The following is a 20,330-nucleotide window of genomic DNA, read 5'->3' as shown; positions in this document are numbered from 1 at the left end:
TACTGACTTAGGAGTGACTCTCCATGAAACTGTATTATTTCCTCACTGTGTCTCTAAGGTGGTGTTAAGGGTTTAAATGAAGTAATGGCTTAAGTCCCAATGGGGAATAGCTAGTGAAATTCTCAGGCATTTCCTTTTCCTTCACATAAGGGGTCCAACGTACCAGCGCTGAAGAATCCCCAAAAGACAAAAGAAAGCACTATGGGAGGTGAGAAGAAAAGGGGAGTGGGGCAGGCTTTCATTAATTGCTCTTTCTGGTATCCTATGTAATAAATTAGTCTTCTATGCTTGGATATTCTTTTATTATTATTATTATTATTATTATTTTGATTGCATACAGTTAAAAGAATTTGTCGTGTACTTGGCTTGAGTCCAGAGAGATTATTTAGAGAGTGTGGATACAACAGAGGCAATGTTGCTTTACTACTGGAATGCAGGGTGGGGGGGTGAGGAAAGTAGCACAGATCCACTTGTCTTTTGAAATGGTTTCCTCCAAGAAAAGACATCCTTAGGTATCCATAGGACCATCATGATCCTATATACCACATGCTGTTTTGCCAAATGTTAAGTGAGTGCTACTGTGGTAGATAGGCTTGATTTTTAATACTGGGCCAATGAGCAAAGATAAAGCTTCTAAGAAAACCTGATTCCAGCGTTTTCCTTTTGGGCTTTTTCCCCACTTCCTTCTGCTAGCCTCTCCCTTTTCCCTCCCCACATTATCCTCCCAAGTGAAGTGGTTCAGCTTCTCCAAAGGTCATCTTCCTTTCATATGACATTCTTACTTACAGCTGAGAACTCTTAATGCTGTTATAGTTATGGTTTCAAGAACCTGATCTGTTCTTTAGATTCCCATTTTAAACTTGATTCTCTGGCACATGCTTGATTCTTGCCCTGCCTGTAAACCTTCTTATTTGACAAATCCCTTTTTCTCTCTTTTCCCAATCTGCTATTTGCATACTGATTATGTGAAATCGCGTTAGAATATTCTGCCTTTGGATTCTCTGCTTATTTGAGAAGGTATATGGTCAACAGGCTAAAGGGGAAAATGCTTTTTGTGCTATTAAAAAGGAACAGCCTAAATACCATGTAAAATGTACCTGCTTCTTCAGGCTTCTTTTAAAAAATAAAGTTGTTTACTCTAATGCAGTGTTTTTCCCTTATAGAAAGAGTCTTCACGAGGAAGACATAGAGAAAAGGAAGATATAAAAATTACAAAGGAGAGAACACCAGAAAGTGAAGAGGAAAATGGAGACTGGGAAACAAATAGAGAAGGTAAGAAAGATTAAACTGATCATCTCACTACCATTCAAAGAAATACAAGATCTGCAGGGCTGTGTGTAAGGCAGAAGTGGTTATAAAGAGTCAGTTTCTAAGCAGAGTGCTTCTATGCAGTAGCCACTAGGGTTCATTATTGGAAGAGAGCAAAGGTGCAATCAGAGTTGGAGTGCCGATGAGTAAAACCAACTTAGTGTAAAAATCATGTTTTTATGACTCCTCAGACAGCAAGGAGCTTTGCTATTGTCTATGCTGTGACTGAGCCTTTTGTCTTCAGATTAATAGCAGATCCAAGATGATCTTGAAACTGGTCAGTGAGAAGAAAGGAGGGCTTCTTTGAAGTCAGCAGGGATCTTTTGTTTTTGCATTATTTTTGTTAGCTATCTCATTAAAGAGGGCTCAATTAGAATAACAACGGCTAAAGGTAGTGTTTTGTTACTGGTCATCTTTTGAAATACTAGGAGATTGAGAAAGCAATACAGATTTTCCCTTGACTGTTTGCATAGTAAATGGATGAATATTATCAATACCAAATACAAGAAAATCATTCTCAACCACAGTCTCTATCCTAACACACTCCTACTATTGAAAGACAATGGAGAGGGGTTGGAAGGATTCTGATTGACCTTTGAGGATTCTCTCTACCAAAAGGTTGTGATGTCAGACAAAGAAACACTCCTTTCTCTGATGAATTTGTAGCTCTTCTATAAAGAAGGATACTAGATCACAGAATCACAGAATTGTAGGGGTTGGAAGGGACCTCTAGAGATCATCGAGTCCAACCCCCCTGCCAAAGCAGGCTCCCTACACCATGTCACACAGGTAGGTGTCCAGGTGGGTCTTGAATATCTCCAGAGAAGGAGACTCCACCTCCCTGGGCAGCCTGTTCCAGTGCTCCGTCACTCTCACTGTAAAGAAGTTCTTCCGCACATTCGTGCAGAACTTCGTTATATCAGATATCAGTAGTAGTTGTATTAGACAATTATCTACGCTGTGTCAGCCCCAAACTATTATGCAGATGAATATGTATGCTTAGCTCTTTTGCTTAATGCATATGTTTAGCTGGAAGTTCCATATCTTAGAAACAAAATGCAGACAGTCACAGCGCCTTCTTAAACAAAATACATTGAATTAATATTGGGAGGGAGGAAGAGTATGTTATTCAATAGGAGAAAGAACATATTATTTTCATTTAAATTAAGATGCCTATAAATTTACACCAAACCTTGGTAAACATTCTCTCCCTAATTAGAAATCTTCAGATGCTGGGGTTTACCTTTTCTGATACCTTATTTTAGCTAAATGTACAAGTGTAATTGTTAGTTGATTAATGATTGATTGTCTAGTATTATAGTTTAGTAACTGTAGAAAATAAATGTTTAATAGTCAGAGAGGTCATTTGTGTCTCTGGAAAAGTAAATTACCCGGGAAATTACTCAAACAAATTCAGATACAATGAATCTATTAACAGTGAAGTACACTGTAAGTTATTTTTGGGATGGCTCATCTGTGTAAGTTTTATTAATTAGTGGCTTTTCTATTGTTTGGGCTCTACATGTTGCAGTGTTTTTAAGACACTGTTGGAGTAGGATTTGTGAAGATGTGTATTGACAGAAGCTGTCAGGTGACTGAGAGAATAAGATGATAGCGGCTCTTTTAAATGTAGTTCTGAGAAGTCTTATTGTGTTGTTACCTTTATAACTTCTATGGATTACAAAGGAAATGTTGTTCCCAGTGAACTCTTCCCTTCCTAGCAAAACTAACCCATAATGTATTTTCACTGTTTCTAAACCTGAATTTTCAGAGTGGTTTAAGAAGCATTGTTGTGTGACATGTATGTATGGAAACAGAATCTAAGTAAAAAGAAAAAAAGTGCATCATAAAAACGTCTATTTCTATATAAATATATGATATGAATACCTTAATTCATACTCCTTGAGGTTTACAGCTTGAGAATGTTGAGTTTTTAAAAATGATGTTAATCATAGATGTAGTGTCTGATGGATGAAGTAGAATGACTGTCTTTTAAAGCTGAGTGTTATATAAATGAATTGATGGACTGGGAAGTAAGGATGTGTGCTGTTAAGAATTGCAGCTTTCTGTAATCACTTCCCATGCATTCAAGACACGTGAAGGAAATTAGCAGGCTGAAAATAATTATTGCAAAAACTTCTACGTAGTTCCTGTCTGTCAGAAGGGGAGCGAAAGCTAATGGATGTTAGATGGGATATCTTCTTCTCCAAAGGTTATTTTATCAAAGTGATTTTTGAATGTCAGGCTTAAGTAACCATAAACAAAATGAGGAAAGTAATCAGAGTGAATAAAACTGCTTACTTTTTCAACAAGAGATCGGTTGTGTGGCATGAAAGGGGTGATTTTAACTGCTAAGAACTTAATGACAATTGAGAGAATCTTTTTTTTTTTTAATGTGAAAGCCAAGCAGTAATGATGTGGAAGAGGTCCTGCAGACTATCCTTTTATTTTAAAGTGAGTTTCTAGATGTAATCTACAGATGTACAGATGTACATAGATGTAAGTGTATCAGTTGTTTTGTGAGATACCGTATTAAGCAGAAAGCTCTAGTATAGAATGTTACTATTTAAAACCACTTTGTGTGAGATTTCCCAATTAAATAGGGCTCCACATATTTTTGATCTTTGCGAATACACTCGTTTTAGATATTTTTGTTACTTAAATAGAAATGAGTGGTTTTCTGGGTTTCCATTGTTACTTCAGATTAGTAGTTTACAAGTTTCTAAAATAAGTGAAATCTTACTAAAGATGTTAACTATTTTAATTTTAAGATGTGTGTTAATAATTTGGTTTGTTTCACATTCATACAGATAATTTGAGGAGAGATTTGGTTTTGCTTTGTTGATACATTTAGGTAATGTTTGAAAGACACTGACATATTAATGTTTGACATCTGGTATACTAAGTAATATTATTTATTTCATATATAATCAATTTGTTAATCTATTTGCCTTTTTATTTTAAATAAAGACTCTGATAATGGAGATGTTAACTATGACTATGATCATGAGCTGTCTTTGGAAATGAAGCGCCAGAAGATTCAGAGAGAACTCATGAAGTTGGAACAGGAAAACATGGAGAAACGAGAGGAGATTGTCATTAAAAAGGAGGTTTGTATTCTGTAAATGCAAAATTAAGGAAAGTTTTTTAAAAAGCAGCAACCACTTCAGTCCTCTTGTTTTCTGGAAGACCTGAGCTTCCTGGACGAACTCTGCTGTGTTACACAATAGTATATGAGTGGCATGTGTATGTCTTGACATGTTAATTGGATGTCACTTGCGGGTATCTGCTCAATTGTCATGGAATCATAGAATCTCAAGGATGGAAAGGACCTATAAGATCATCTCATCCAACTGTCCTCTCATTACCATAGCTATAGCAAACCCCTAATCCATATCTCCTAGCTCTTCATCCAGACGTCTCTTGAGCACTGCCAGGGATGGCGACTCCACCACCTCCCTGGGGAGGCCAATCCAGTGCCTGGCCATGCATCATATAGCACCATAGCTGAGTTTTGTCCTCAGTCAGTGAGAAACTTTGCAATTGAAGGACTTGAAACCTTTAACAGAGGTAATATGTAGAAGAAAACACAAGGCACAACTTGTACAAAGTTCCTTTTCATGTAAAAGGTTATGGTTTTCATGTAAAAGGTTTGGTTATGGTTGGACTGGATGATCTTCTAGGTCTTCTCCAACCTTGATAATTCTGTGATTCTGTAAAAGGAAAGTAGGGTGACAGATGAAAAGCTTTGAATAGGGTACTGAAAACCCTAATTTTGGGGAAGTTTTTTTTTTTTCTTTTTGTAATTTTTATTTTGTTTTTTGTTTGTTTTTTTAATCTGATAATGTGATAATGCACTGGAAAAACTTGGCTGCTAACTGGGATTGTACTGATTTTAATCAAGTAATACATTTTTCTAATGTATGAGACTGCGTCATCTTCTCTTCCCCCATATTTTACGTCACCTTTTTTCAAATCTCTGGTTAGTTTATTTGAAGTAGGTGTGTAAATGTTTTAAGGTCTCACATCTAGACTGTTATTTATGTATGTGATCTATGTCAGCATATAGCAAAGCTTTTAAGCATCAACATTTTATCATTTAATGTACTCTTTTCCTCAAGATTTCTCCAGAGGTGGTTAGGTCTAAGATGTCACCATCACCATCACCAAGGAAGTCTAGCAAGTCTCCAAAACGAAGGTCTAGTCCGAAGTCTTCCTCTTCAGCTAGTAAGAAGGAGAAGAAAGCATCTACTGTATCTTCCCCACTGTTGGATCAGCAAAGGTCAGTAGATGCATCTTGGGAGAATGTGGAAGCAGAGAGCTATATTAATTTTTGTTACTGGGGTTTTCATAATCAGTACATTTTTACTCTTCTTTCCTTTCTGAACTTCGCAAAATGATGCTACCTGTTAGAGGGTAGAACAGAGATAGTGTTATTGACTTGTAGTATATGGCAGCAGCTGCTTTATGCAGTTATGTCAGTGATCACTTATATGAAAAAATGATGTGAATGTTTTTGAACTGAGATACGTATTCCAGAACAGGTGGATGGTTTGTGCTGAGTCAGGTAGTTAACTTTAAAACTAAAGGATGAGTTCTTTAAGTTATTTTCTGTACGTGTGTGAGGTATTGCATTAAAGAATGGGGAGTCTAAGCAGACCAGTTACTTCAGAGTTCTGCTCTTGTGCTGCATGCAGTTCATGTGAGGACATTGTAACTTTAGGAAACAATTCTGTCTTAATGGGAGCAGTTTCTATTTTTTCTTGCTTGCTTCAGAAATAAAGGATGTAAATTGAAGAGCTCGGTGTGAATTTGTACCCTTCAGTCAAGTTATTGAGCACTGCTTGCTAATGGAGTGGTGAATCTTATCCTAAAAGCTGCAAAGCCCTTTCCATTTTCGCTTTTCCTGACAACATCTGGGAAGTCACTATTTGAAGTAATTGACACTTTTTTTTTTTTCTTTTTGATTTATCTCTAGGAGTTCTAAAAGTAACCAGAGTAAAAAGAAAGGTCCTCGTACCCCAAGTCCTCCTCCTCCAGTACAAGAGGAAACTCCCTTAGGAAAAAAACACAAAGAAAAGCATAAAGGCAAAGAGCGTTTAGATGAAAAGACAAGGGAGGTGAAAGAGAGAGGTCGTGACTTTGAAAGACACAAAGAGAAAAAAGAGAAGCAGAGGTAAGTTGTGTTATGTTATTGGCTTTTAACATTAACGTAACTTAGCTTTTAAAGTTATCTTTTATAAACATCAAATTGTCAAGAATTTACACCTGCTTTACCAACAACCATTTTGGTACAGGTTAAATATTTTGTATGTTACTTGGATTGATAATCTGTAACGTATCAGCAGGTTTAAGATGCATAACAGTAAGTTTTTCAGATGCTCTTTGGAAAGGTTTATTATTATTCAGGAAGTTGGACATTCATTAATGAAGTAATTCATTTGCCAAAATCATAGAATCATAGAATTACCCAGGTTGGAAAAGACCTCAAAGATCATCAAGTCCAACCACAGCCTAACCATAGTACCCTAACTCTAACAACCCTCTGCTAAATCATATCTCTGAGTACCACATCCAAACAGCTCTTAAACATATCAAGGATGGTGACTCAACCACCTCCCTGGGGAGCCTATTCCAGTGTTTAACTACCCATTCTGTAACAAAGTGTTTCGTAATGTCCAACCTAAACTTTCCTTGGTGCATCTTGAGGCCATTTCCCCTCCTCACTGGTGACAGGTGACAGGATAAGTCATTTGCTTGTCCACTTGCCTGCTTTTCTGAAATCTTAGAGAACTAATATCTTTCTAAATTGTTGGTGGCACACTTAGACTTGGGTTGGTTAAAAAATCTGAAGAAGTCCGCTGGAATTCTGCGATGTCTTCACTTCACAGAATTATCAAAGTTGGAAAAGACCTAGAAGATCATCTAGTCCAACCATTACCAATACTTCCAGGCTAAATCGTATTCCTCAGCACCACATCCAAGCGTTTCTTGAACACTCCCATGGTTGGTGACTCCACCACCTCCCTGGGCAGTGCATTCCAATGCCTGACTACTCTTTCCGAAAAGTAATGCTTCCTAATGTCCAGCCTGTATCTCCCCTGAAGCAGCTTAAAACCATTCCCTCTAGTTCTATCACTAACGCATATATATATATATATACACACACTTACATACATACACATATGAATGTGTATATCTCAAATGGTGGACTGCTAGGACTATTTCTTTAGTCTTTTGAAGCATGGCTGTCATGTCACGTAAACTTTAATAGTTGATAAATATCGCATTTGCATTTTTAAGCTTTATGTTGCCCTGATAAAAATAGAGTATTTGTACATGCTTGCTTTCGTAACCAGCACAGCAAAGACTTAGGAGTGGGAGACCACTAAATTGTGTATTTTTAATTGATAAAGTAAAAACTAACTTATTTTGAAATCTATTATTTCACTTGCATTTGCCAACTTAATTATTGTAAACCATAGAAAACTAAGGTAGTACTGAAGAGGTCACAAGGCTCATGGATTTACTATAATCAGGTATTGCTGTGGTAACTGCAGCCTTTGATTTACATATTGGATTTTCATTGACCTTTCTTGTTATAGAAGATAATCTTCATGACATACAGTAAGTGGAATCGCTGAACATTCAGACAGATTAATGCTTCAAAGTATCTTTTGAACTTGAGTGTTCTTAAATAAAATACTGACGTTACAGAATTGTTTAAATCACGCAATAAGTCAGGTCTCCACTGATAGAAGTTTTGTTTCACTGCTGATTGAAATGTTATATAAAATTATAAGCCTGTTTTCATTTTACTGTCTTATAGTTCTGAATATTGCAATTCATTGGTTAGTGAATGTCTTGCACTATGTAATTCTGCTAACTTTAAGGTAAGTTCATATATGGAATTACAGATGGAACTAACCCTTCTTTAAGGGTAATTTTTGATCTTGTGAGTAAAATTTCTCTCATAGAAATGCGCTGTTGCCTTGTTACGCCTGTTGAGGAAGCTGCTCTTTATGTTTCCCAGAGATCCTTCTGAAGGTTCCCATAGACAGAAGCGTTCTCCCAGTCCTGCAGATCATTCTGGCAGTAATTCTTCCCCTTCTAGGGAGTATTCGCCACCTGCTGCAAGGCGACGACAAGTCTCACGAGCCCCAGTGAAATCGACGACTCACAAGCATAACTTCTCACCCTCTCGCAGGTGGGTGTTGTGTTCAGCTGCATAGATTTTACTTCCACATTAGTTCTAGTTGAGAAACTTCCTCCATTGCTTTGACTGCTTGTTCATGTGTGTTTATTTGTGGGTATGTGGTTGCCTCAAAAAATGGAGTTCAGAGGCTTTTTTATGGTGGTGGTTTTTTTCTTTATTTGTGCAAGTACTACATGGAGAGTACTTGTCATGTCAGAAGCACAGGTCATTGTGCAGGCTTCCATTCATCAATTCTTCTTGGATTTTTGGCTTTACATGGAACTTCACAAGCCTGATACAAGACTTGCTCAGTCTGTGATCATTTGGGACCTTTTTTTTCCTCTTCTTCTCCCTCATTGGAAAGCAAAAAAATATGAGAAATCTATCTTGGAGCTGGAGAAGGAGAAGAATTTCAGCATTCCGAAATGGACACTATGATGCACTTAGTAGTCTGGGCTCTACCTTTCCTGAAATGCAAGAGTGCTAACTAAATAGTACAGTTTGAGGACCATTTCAGAGATTCTTCAGAGAAAACGTAATTCCTGCTGATTCTAGGCATCTTAGGATAAAACCTTTTGCCACCCTGGGAAAAGTTACTACTTCTTTAAAAATGAAAGGGAAAGCTTCTTATTTGAGGCTTAAAGAATTGCTAAGCTGTAGTTCAGAATGATAGTACAAAATACTGTATCCCTAATCTTTGTAATGGAATAGAAAGTATGCTTATTTTCCACACTTTTACTGGGAAGCGTATTGGAAGGATGCCAGATGGGATTTATTTTTCTTGTTCTATCAGCATGAACATATGACATCTGTTGAGATATCCTAAGAGTTGTAAGCAATCTCATGCTGCTGTTGTTACTCAGCTTATTGATCCATGCATTATTGATGGAGACTTTCTGCAGATTGGCCTGTTTATTGGAAAGGGAGTAGAGCATCCTATTTCTCCCTGCAGTTACCAGTAGTAAGGATAGTTAAGAACACCTCTGCAGCATCCCTTTCCCCATTTCCAGCCTATAACAGAGTTTTGTTTCTCACTACTTGCATGGGGATTCTATCCAGACATTTGAAGTATTGTGGAATGGAGTTAAGCAGGGAAAAGTAGGCTTTCAGTTAAGAGGGAAGGAAACATGTTTGAAACATTATGCTAGTTTCCAGTGAAAAGTAAATGTAAAAATGTTAAGTTATGAAATTAGATTCTCTCAGTTCTGGCTCTGACTGTATTTTACTCTCTGAGCTCTTCAGGAGCTTTACTACCGGTTTCAGGCTGTCTATTTCGATCTTATGTGACTGCATGAACAAATTACCATCTTAGAGGCATACAGAGCTACAAGTTCCCTCAGGAATCAGTCTTCTGCCCTTAGTAGTCAGGCCTTCCCTCTTGTGATAGCAAGCTGCATCCTGTGTAAATATGCACTTATGGAGACAGAGAAATTTGAGTTTACTCTTTCCTGCCACCCATGAAGATGATTTACCTGTAGCGTGCACAGGAGACCTTGAGAATTTTTATTTTTCAGACAAAAGAGGTTACACTTAAACATCCTGGAGGTTAGACAGTCTGTAGGTGTTCCAGGCATCCCTAATCTACAAAAATGCATCAGCTGGATCCCATACTATTTTATATATTCAGATAAAGAGATGCAAATTCTTAGTTTGCTCTTGAGTACTACAAATAGTCTCTGGCATTGACCATTATAGATGCATCTTAGTGGGATGATTTCCAGGCCTGGAAGTATTTTTCTGCAAACATATAGACTTGGAGACACAGTATGCATTAAATCAAAAAACAGATGCAACCTGTTCTTCAGCCTTTTTAAGTTAAATATGTTCAAAGGCTGAATTTATTTTTCTTTCTCATCACTTCCTTTCTGTCACCTTCCTGAGTGTTTTTCTAGTAGAGATGCGTGACTCGCTTCAAGTTTTGTTTCAGCCTGTTCTGTAAAGTATTTTCTTTGATTTCAAGGAAAAGTCATGGAGCATCCTTTAGAGAGTATATCTGGTTCTGTAGTTGATAATCAAGAGCTGGAATCACCATCTTTGCGACCCTTTGATGATGAAAGGCTCTGAAGGCAGTTAATTCTTGAGTCATTGACATTAATTAGGAGCATGAAATGCTGATGTTAAGAGCAGATTCCCACCATGTTGTCTTTTATCCAAATAGGACTTCCATACAAACTTGGGTTCCTGTCTCAGATCACCACTGATTACACTTAGTGTTCTGTTCCCAGAGCTTTGCTCCTTGGAAGCTGAATTCTTCCTCCATTCTTGACGTGAGGAGTATCTTTTTACCTGCTCAGTCTTGGTTTATTAGAAAAAATGGCCTTAGCCATGAGATCTATTGCTGAGCAGCATTGATGGCTGTTAATTTAGCTTCTGTGATTGGCTGTTAATTTAGCTTCTGTGATTCTGTGATTCTGTGATTCTCGATAGCAACTTGACATTCTGAAAGCCTGCTGACCCGATGCACTCTGGAACTTGTTCTATTCGGAGTCCATCAGCTATCCCACTGAGAATAATTTCCTGTGACATTTTCAAGATACTTTTCAAGATACTCAGCAAAAGTTGTATTACATATGTATCTGTACCAACTACAGCCTGCTGGGCTATTGTGGAATATTGTAGGGAAGATCTTGCCTTTGGTGAAGTAGTCCTCCCTTTGTCAGTCACCTGAAAATGAGAAAATCATCTGTAAGATCTGGAGATTTGTTTAAAGTTACTGACACTATAAGGACATTTGAAAGCAAAAAGAAAATTACTTAAGTGAATTGTTTGAAAATATATTGTTATTCTGACTCCTCTTTTGTTTGGAGTCTCTTAAATCTTTTGAAGTGGAAGGGAGCTGGGAATTAAGAGCAATGCATATTTCATGTGAAAAGGCACTTGCAAGTTGCTTAGATGCTGATAAAGTATAAATGCTACTGCTGAGCTCAAAGGCTTCATGTGTCTATGTTGGATTTGCATGTGGTAACATATTTTGAATAAAACTGATTACTGTTGTGTAAATGATATTTAGTTAAGCTACAGGATTTCCAAGATGAGAGAAACTTTCTGTATATTTTTTTCTTACTTTATAAAGTAAAAGATTTCCCTGCTCATAACGTCCATGTTTGTTCAACCTTTGAGTAAATACATATGAGTTTCCAGGATACAAGTCTAAACTGTTTGAAGATCAGTGCTTTGAAATAAGAAGTAGGACTTGTTTCCAGCAGACAGAGGATAGAGAATGCACAGTTTATTTTAATCCCTCAATTTTATGTAGGGTCTAGTAATTTAACTTTTGTGACCCTTTCTTGCAGGTCTGCTTCTCCATCTGGCCAACGTCATTCTCCCATATCCTCTAGACATCACTCTTCTTCATCGCAGTCAGGTTCCTCTGTTCAAAGACATTCTCCTTCCCCGCACCGCAAAAGAACTCCTTCTCCCTCCTATCAAAGGACAGCTTCTCCGCCTGCAAGGCGATCATCTTCCCCCTATCCCCCACGTTCTTCCTCTTCTCCTCAGAGGAAGCGAAGCCCTTCAAGACACCGATCTCCTGGAAGAGAAAAGGAAAGGCACAATCGAGACCGAACTTCACAGTCTCATGACAGGCGCCACGAAAGGCGGGATGGTATGAATAAAAATAGCACTTTAGGACAGTTTTTTATTTGTTTGCATGTTGCATTTTGTACCTTGGTTTTCAGTTCATGGCGTTTTCCCAGCGGCCAAGGTGGTGAAGAAAATAATCAGAAATCTGTATTATTCTTTCTCTGCTGTTCTGGGGGCTGTGTAATGGCTTTGCTTTGTTGGCACTGCTTAGGTAGGCTCAGCTGATTCAGGAGATCTTGTAGGCATCTGTTTAGGTGTTCCTTGTGTGAAGCAGTAATGGTAAGAGTAGGTAAGTGATCTTACCTTCTTATGAAGCACTAGCTGGAGGACCTCTCCTGTGATGAGAGGTTGAGGGAGTTAGGTAGTTTGAGGAAGAGAAGGCTCCAGGAAGACCTCACTGTTATCTTCCAGTACTTGAAAGGAGCTTATAAGCAGGAGGGGGACTGACTTTTTTATGCAGGTAGATAGTGATAGGACAAGGGGGAATGGATTTAAACTGAAAATGGGGAGGTTTAGGTTACAAGTTTCATCATCAGAATTTCAGAAATTCTGAACAATCAGAAATTCTTCACTCAGAGGGTGCTGGAGCAGGCTGCCCAGAGAAGCTGTGAATGCCCCATCTGTCATGGGGTTATCTCTAAATCTGTCTGTGCCCCATCCTTGAAGGCATTCAAGACCTGGCTTGATGGGTTCCTGGGCAGTCTGATCTAGCGGCTGGCAACCCTGTATACATCAGGGGGGTTGGAACTAGGTGATCTTTGAGGTACCTTCCAACCCAAGGTTGCCATTCTGTGATTCTCTGCTATTGAATCAGGTGGGTGGCAGGAGGATAGTTGTACCTATTATTGCTCACTTCTGTGAGGCACCTAAATGCTAATCTAGTCATCACTGATAGCTTTATCTGAAGTATTTTTCATTAAGTGAGGTGCATGCAAAGAAATAATCATTTCTTCTGGAAGTCTGTGAAGTTGTAGTGGACAAACATGCCATTTCTCTCAAGAGACAAATTACAGAGATTGCATTTGCCAGCGTTTTTTAGACCTACTGTGAATTCACTTTCCTGGAGTAATAACATTGCAAACAATTTTTTAAAAAGATTTTAGCAGAGCATTGAGGTCTTAAAAGCAGATGGTCTAGTTATAGTAGAGAAAGTGCATGTGTGTAGAAGAGAACCTATGATCAGAAGAAAAATGATAACTGTCTTTAAGCTGTGTTTTCTTTCTAAAGTCTTAGAAATTTATTTGTACTATATTCGCTCTCTTCTGAATTGCTAAATATTTGTAAGATACAAATTCAAATTCACAAAGAGATCTTTAGAGCTTATGGAGTATTAAATGGTTACGCAGCATCACATGTTCCTTCTCCCATATTAATTCTACTTTACTGTGTGTATGTCAAAGTATATTTTTATGATATTGATTTAATATTGTCTTCTAAATTTTTGCTTGCTTTGATTAAGAAGGGTATATAATACTTTTTAAAATATTTTACAGAAACTAGAGGGAAAAGGGAAAAAGAAAGAGAAACAAGAGATGATCGTGATTATGACCAGGAGCAGAGTACCTCCAGGGATCATAGAGACGATAGAGAATCTCGTGATGGAAGAGATCGGAGGGACACAAGAGATAACAGAGATCGGAGGGAGACGAGGGAATCCAGAGACACTCGAGACTCCAGAGATACAAGGGATTATAGCAGAGATAACAAAGATAGTCGTGATCAAAGAGACTCACGTTCCACGCGAGATTCTCATGACTATAGAGACAGAGAAAGTCGGGATGCCCATAAAAAGGATGACCAGTATCAGGAGGACTCACGCAGCTATGGGAGATCCCATGGTAGAGAGGAGAGCTCTCGTGCTGAAACAAGGAATGACTCCAGAAGTGATTCCAGAAATGAGAGCAGAAGCGATCGAACTGGCAGAAGTCGAGGCAGAGGTCCAGAATTATCTGACAAAGGTATGACGTGATTTAAAACACTAATAAACATCTTTATCATTGGAGATTGAATCTTGACATCTGTATTACCTTGTTTGATAAGACATACGCCAAATGGTTCATCCTTTTAAGTTATGTTCAATTTTATTGTTATTAAATTAGAATGGTTGATTAAAATTATAGCCCTTCTGCTATAAAAAGAGACGTGACACTGATATCCTGCCATACCGGTTTAAAACAAACTCAAGTCCATGAAACAATCTGAATGATTCTTTCACCCAACCCTGGGTTTTCCTATGGACCACAAGCAGCAAGAGGCTGATGTGTAGTAGATTAGTATGGTACAGCACATCTCCAAGTTCTGTACACCAATTTTATTTTCTCAAAAGCAACTGTGTAGGCATTTAAAAACCCTGTTTCCTTCTCATCCCCATTTCTTCTTTGATGAAGAGGAAAAAAAAGGGGGGGGATTTCTACATTTGGACAGGATTTTTGAAAGTTTGATGCACTTCACTGAACAGTTTGATGAATACTGTAGTTAGTGTAAAACATGAATGGATTTCCATATGTGTGAGAGCTCATCTTTTATATTGTTACATCACTATTAGGAAGTCGGACTAGAGGATCCCAGGTTGATGGCCACAGCAGTAGTGGAAACTACCATGACAGTTGGGAATCAAGGAGTAGCTACCCTGATCGGGATCGCTATGATAGTCGAGACCAAGCAAGGGATTCCTCCTTTGAAAGAAGACATAGTGAACGGGATAGGCGGGACAACAGAGAAAGAGGTATTTTAATGTTTATATTACACACACATAGATATGTATTACACACACACAGTATTTTGAATCCTCTTCAGAGATACAATACGTAGTTCCCATGATTAGATGACTGTCTTAAAATTTGTCATTTGGAGGAGTATCAGGATAGATTCTTGTTGGTACTTAATTCTGTGACATATAAAGAAACATTTCAGTGTGATTTTAAAATGCAAGCCTGTATATTTGTTCTCTCTTTATTCAACTAAAGTACCCAGGTAGGCATACCCAACCATTGGAACATTGCTTCAAATAATAAGATTATTTAAGAAGTGCTGACACTCCATGTTCAAACGTCTAATATACTTGTAGGTATCATGAGTAATGTAAATGCTTTGTGTAGATGTTTTGTCACAAAGCCTGACATAATGAATATTACAGAACTCTTGTCTAAAACCTAGAGCTAGGTATGCCCCATATATCATACTATATAGTTACAGATACCATTTGATGAATGTGAAACCTATTCATGGAACCAATTGCATGAACTGATGATTTAAGATCTGTAAAAACAAGTATTAACGTCTATAGCAGAAATGTCATTCAAGTTGACTTTTAATTTTGCCTGGTAATGGGGGAGCATTAAATCATTATTAATTCACTCCAAGATTAAAATTGATTAAACCAGTGGAAATGCATGTTTTATTGACTTAGTCCTGTTCAAACTCTGCCTTCTTGTCCCTGGTGGACATTGTCTCAATGTACAGGGAAGTATACTCAATGTGATGGACCTCTCTATTTCTGCAGTCCATGTTTATTGTATAATGCTTTGGGTATGTATAGTGGAATGAGTTTTACTGGTTTTTCATGGCTGAAATACTTCTAACATCAGCACAAAAATTGTTACAAAGTCATCAAAATTTACAGAAATACTCAAATAAAATATATTAAAAAGTAATGAAGTGCAGCTACACTTTAGCTATAGATCTCCAGTGAGCAAATACCTCTAGATAATCAAGCTTCGCTGGACTTCTGGATCAGTTATTTTATACATGAGAGTAGTTTTCTTGATAACCGTGATCCACTGTCTGATCATTGAGAAACAGCTGCTATGAAGACATATGAAAACATAGAACAGGTATGAGTTCTGTAATCCAAAATCATCTCTCCTTTTCAGTTGGATTGGTTTTGTATTTCTGTGCAGGGATCTCCTCTGGGACGAGATAGGCGGTATGCAGGAGATATAGAGTAAAAATTGAAGCAAAATAAATGTAGTGAGTTCTTGTAAACCTGTGACGCTTGGTTTTTGGAGGTAACATTTTCTTAAGGAAGTTATAATACTTCATTTTCATGCATATGTCATTCAGAGCTTTCCAGGATCTTATATAAGATTTTGAATGATACAATCATGCGTTAATAGTGTCTAGACTGAGTTATATAATTACCTATTGAAGCCTTTCAGAAACATCTAGTAGAAGATAAAATTTTCCTAGTGACTTCTTTCTAAAGTAAGGAAATCTCCCTCCTGAAATACTGATTAAAAAATATATGAAATCCAAATTAGTACTGCCTTTTGTGTCCCTCTCATCCCCAAGAGAATACCCAGGTTTCTACAGGGAGTCACTTCTCTTTTAATGCAAACCAATATCTATATTGTCAAAACTAAAACTCAGTATTTTATTAGGGTAGTGGAAGTGATGTGTACGTCATCTCTGTAACACTTGGTAACCAAAACTTTCCTCTTTTCACAGATCAGAGAGCGAGCTCACCGGTACGACATCAGGGACGAAGTGATGACCTTGAGCGGGATGAAAGACGAGATGAACGAAGGGTAGATCGGAGTGATGATAGGAGAGATGAAAGGGCCCGGGAGAGAGAGCGGGAAAGAGAGAGGGACCGAGAGAGGGAGCGAGAAAGAGACCGGGAACGAGAGAGGGAGAAGGAAAGGGAGTTGGAACGAGATCGTGCTCGGGAACGAGAGAGGGAGCGAGAGCGGGACAAAGATAGGGATCGTGAGCGTGATCGAGACCGGGACCATGACAGAGAAAGGGAAAGAGAAAGAGAGAGAGAGAAGGAGCGAGAGCGAGAGAGGGAGGAACGAGAGAGGGAGCGAGAGCGTGAAAGAGATCGTGAGCGGGAACGAGAAAGGGAGCGAGGTAGAGACAGAGATAAAGAAAGAGAGCGCCAGAGAGACTGGGATGACAAAGACAAAGGGAGGGAAGACCGCAGGGACAAGAGAGAAGATATTCGAGAAGAAAGAAGCTCAAGAGATGTCCACGAAGAAAGGAAGTCCAAGTAAGTGGATCTGAATGTTACTTCAGTCAAAAGGAAAATGTCTTTTAGTGTTGATGTCAATCAGTTAGTAAGCAGGACGGTATCATAAGGAAGGAGAGGGTACCCTGTTTATGCAAAGGTGCAATCTAGACCCATGTCTTCCCTGCATCTGTGTATCATGTGGCAGTGGCTACAAAATCAGTGTGTATGCTGTGTTGGTTAAGTTAGTATGGTGCTTTCCTAGGGCAGAATCATGGAACAACTCGGGATTTAACAACTGAATCAGAACATATCATTTCCTCTTCTAAGTGTGCCTGTGTGGCCTTGGTTTCACAGTGCAGGCATTGCACTGTTGGTGCAGGCTGTGGTACCTTTTGAAGTTTCATGAGACAGGTAGCTGCTGTGTGGGTCCAAAGATCATGACTTTATTCATCAAGTTTCTGGTGAACATACATTACCCTTTGCACTGTGGACTTTTCAACACCAGAAGGCTACACAGTGAAGACATGAGCAGTACCCAAGTAAATGTGTGATGTTTCTGTTTTTTAAGTAAATGCCACTGATTCTCTTTTTTTCTTTTTTCAGCTAGTACAATAAAATTCTCATTGTGACAGCAATAATGAGCAAAGCCATGTTGTCCTGAGTTGCAGCTTTGCTTGGATATAATAGTAGGTTTTGTGTGAGAGAATTGTGGAGCTCTGTAAATAATGTAGCTCTCCTCCATCCCTTTGGGGGGAAAAGCAAGTATTTAAATCGGAGCTTAGCTGCTGGCTGAGGTCAGCCCATTGCAAGGATCATTGCCGCAGGAAAAAAAAAGTGATTTTAATATTTTTTCATACCTTCTTGTAAAAAAACAAACAAACAGTTGTTTGAAGTATTGGAGTTGTTGTTTAAGATAATTTACGTATTTATGACAGGAAAAAATACTTCAGGTTTTAATGTAACTTAGAAAGCTACAAAACTTTCTGTCATTCTTGCTTGTGTATATCTTGTGTGAGAAGTATTATGTTTGTGGTGCTTATGCTTTAGAGATCAGAGCGATGATAAACTCAATTATTGAAAATGTTTTCTTGAAAGAATCCTCAAGAAATTTGACTACAAATATTTGCTCAGCAGGAAGCGTCACCGAAATGAAAGCAGTCCAAGCCCTCGTCAGTCACCCAAACGTCGCCGTGAGCACTCTCCTGACAGTGATGCTTATAACAGTGGAGATGATAAAAGTAAGTAGGAGTAGGCTGTCTGCTGCAGCACCAGGATTAGCCTTTGCCTAAGGAAAATAACTTGCAATCTTAAACAGAAAAAAAACAACATGAAGAAAGCTTTTGTAGGTCTCCTCTTCCCCTTCCATGTCTGTTAAGATGCATGCTTACCAAAAAACAAAAGTAGTCTGTTGCTGCTGCAGCAGGTTAAAAAAAAGCCAACAGGAAAACAAAGCATGTAACTGAAATGATAGATTATTTGTTGTGATTGAAACCTTTTAGCATGCAGAAGGTACCACGTATTCACCTGTTGTCCTTTCTAGATTATACAAATGCATTCTTTTTTACCATTTTGTAGATGAAAAGCACAGACTTCTGAGCCAGGTTGTGCGACCCCAGGAATCCCGATCTCTGAGTCCCTCTCACATTACAGAAGAAAGACAGAGCCGCTGGAAAGAAGAGGAACGAAAATCAGACAGAAAGGAAAGTTCCCGGCGTTATGAAGAACCAGAGTTTAAAGAGAGAATTTCTTCATCAGATAAGCAGAGAGAGCAACCAGATGCTTCGGAAAGCTCCCGGTCCAGGGTTCAGGAAAGTCTTGGACGCCGTCCCTCTGAAGAAAGAGATGCTTCTGATAGAATGCACGATGACAGCAAGAAGAAGTCTAAAATACAGAAGAAGGCCACAAAGAAAAAGAAAGATGATGACAGTGGGGTGGAAAGGTACACTAATGAATCAACGACTGAGGAAAGCCAGGTCTTTTCTCCCAAGAAAGGTCAAAAAAAGAAGAACGTAGAGAAAAAGCGGAAGAGGTCCAAGGGTGATTCTGAGGTTTCCGATGAAGAAATTGTTCCACATCATAAAAAGAAGAAAGGTCCGAGAACCCCTCCTGTGACAAAAGAGGAACTGGTTGAAGCACCACCTGAGAAAGCTGTGGCAGAAGTCCCCCAGAAAAGAGAAGAGACAACATTTAGTGACTGGTCTGATGAAGATGTTCCAGAACGTGGTGACATTGTCGTTCCAGAAAGAAGCACTGAGGAATCCCATAGAAAAAGTCACAGAATGAGAGTAGAAAAGGTGGAAGCCCCACATGTTACAATAGATGATGGACCACATCGTAAACCCGTGGATCAGAAGCGCAGCAGCAGTCTTGGTAGTAATCGGAGCCATGCCTCAAGCAGACTCCGATCCCCTTCCAATGAGTCAGCTCATCGCAGTGGCGATGACCAGACCGGACGGAAGAGGATCCTGCACAGTACCTCTAGGGACAGGGATAGAGACAGAGAGAAGAAAAGCTTAGAAATCACTGGGGAACGAAAGTCCAGAATTGATCAGTTGAAAAGAGGGGAGCCCAGTCGCAGCACATCTTCAGGTAAGAATCTATTTTTAGTGAGTCTGGACTGCTGTTCTCTGCGGAAATGCAAAGGTACGAATCCCAAATTGTTCTTGTATGGCTGTATACTCTCTTAATTTGTAAGCAGAATTAAGGGAGAGGGAAGTTATCTGCCATTCATAGTAAAACTAGAGTGAATCAAGATTCCTGGAAGTGTTGCTGTGTTTGAAAAGTTTATCCTCATCGGGCATCATTACCACTTTGTTCATATCAAAACATTCAGTCAGATTTGGCAGCTTGCGGTGTCTGGAGGATAAAGTAATTTCTAGGACAAATGAAACTGAAAGAGAAAATCCTTCTGCTAACAGAACACTGAACTAGTTTTATTGAAATAATGTTTTTAAATGAATTATCAACATTCATTTTCATGTGGAAATTCTGAGATCTATGCAGAATGTCCCTTTGTTCTGGGAGAGGGAGAGGGATCCATTTTGATCTGAGGAGCTGCTTTTGCTGAGGTAAATCTGTTGTGATTCTTCACAGCGATACTTTCAGTGCATATGAAAATCATCTTTATTGCAAATCCAAGGAATCACGATTGATTTATTTTATTTCTGTAATTCCTATAAAGAAATGACTGAAAATTTTCTGCAAAATATCAACAACATCAATAGAAAAATATCTTATTCCTAAATCAGCTTTGACTCTTATAATGGTTTTTGCCAGAACATATCTCTGAATTTA

The 20,330-nt window shown here is 38.5% G+C and overlaps 1 protein-coding gene across 10 annotated transcripts in view; it reads left to right on the top strand.

Moving 5' to 3' along the window:
- The window catches only part of ZC3H13 (zinc finger CCCH-type containing 13), a 45,079-nt gene that overhangs the window by 17,418 nt on the left and 7,331 nt on the right, over positions 1-20,330 (top strand). For 6 of the 10 annotated variants that reach the window (XM_015851766.2, XM_015851765.2, XM_015851764.2 and 3 more), the window contains 11 exons: positions 1,164-1,272; positions 4,279-4,418; positions 5,430-5,590; positions 6,287-6,484; positions 8,342-8,515; positions 11,797-12,107; positions 13,579-14,043; positions 14,631-14,810; positions 16,532-17,075; positions 18,168-18,274; positions 18,612-19,625. In XM_015851766.2, coding sequence (XP_015707252.1) covers positions 1,164-1,272; positions 4,279-4,418; positions 5,430-5,590; positions 6,287-6,484; positions 8,342-8,515; positions 11,797-12,107; positions 13,579-14,043; positions 14,631-14,810; positions 16,532-17,075; positions 18,168-18,274; positions 18,612-19,625 — 3,403 coding nt within the window. Of the gene's footprint in view, positions 1-150; positions 209-1,163; positions 1,273-4,278; positions 4,419-5,429; positions 5,591-6,286; positions 6,485-8,341; positions 8,516-11,796; positions 12,108-13,578; positions 14,044-14,630; positions 14,811-16,531; positions 17,076-18,167; positions 18,275-18,611; positions 19,626-20,330 lie in introns of all 10 variants that reach the window. The other 4 variants (XM_015851771.2, XM_015851763.2, XM_015851770.1 and 1 more) reach the window with 3 other exon arrangements.

Source organism: Coturnix japonica, chromosome 1 (assembly GCF_001577835.2).
Source record: "Coturnix japonica isolate 7356 chromosome 1, Coturnix japonica 2.1, whole genome shotgun sequence".
Classification (NCBI taxonomy): domain Eukaryota; kingdom Metazoa; phylum Chordata; class Aves; order Galliformes; family Phasianidae; genus Coturnix; species Coturnix japonica.
The sequence above is the reverse complement of the archived record's forward strand: the minus strand, read 5'-3'. Positions and strand labels throughout refer to the sequence as shown.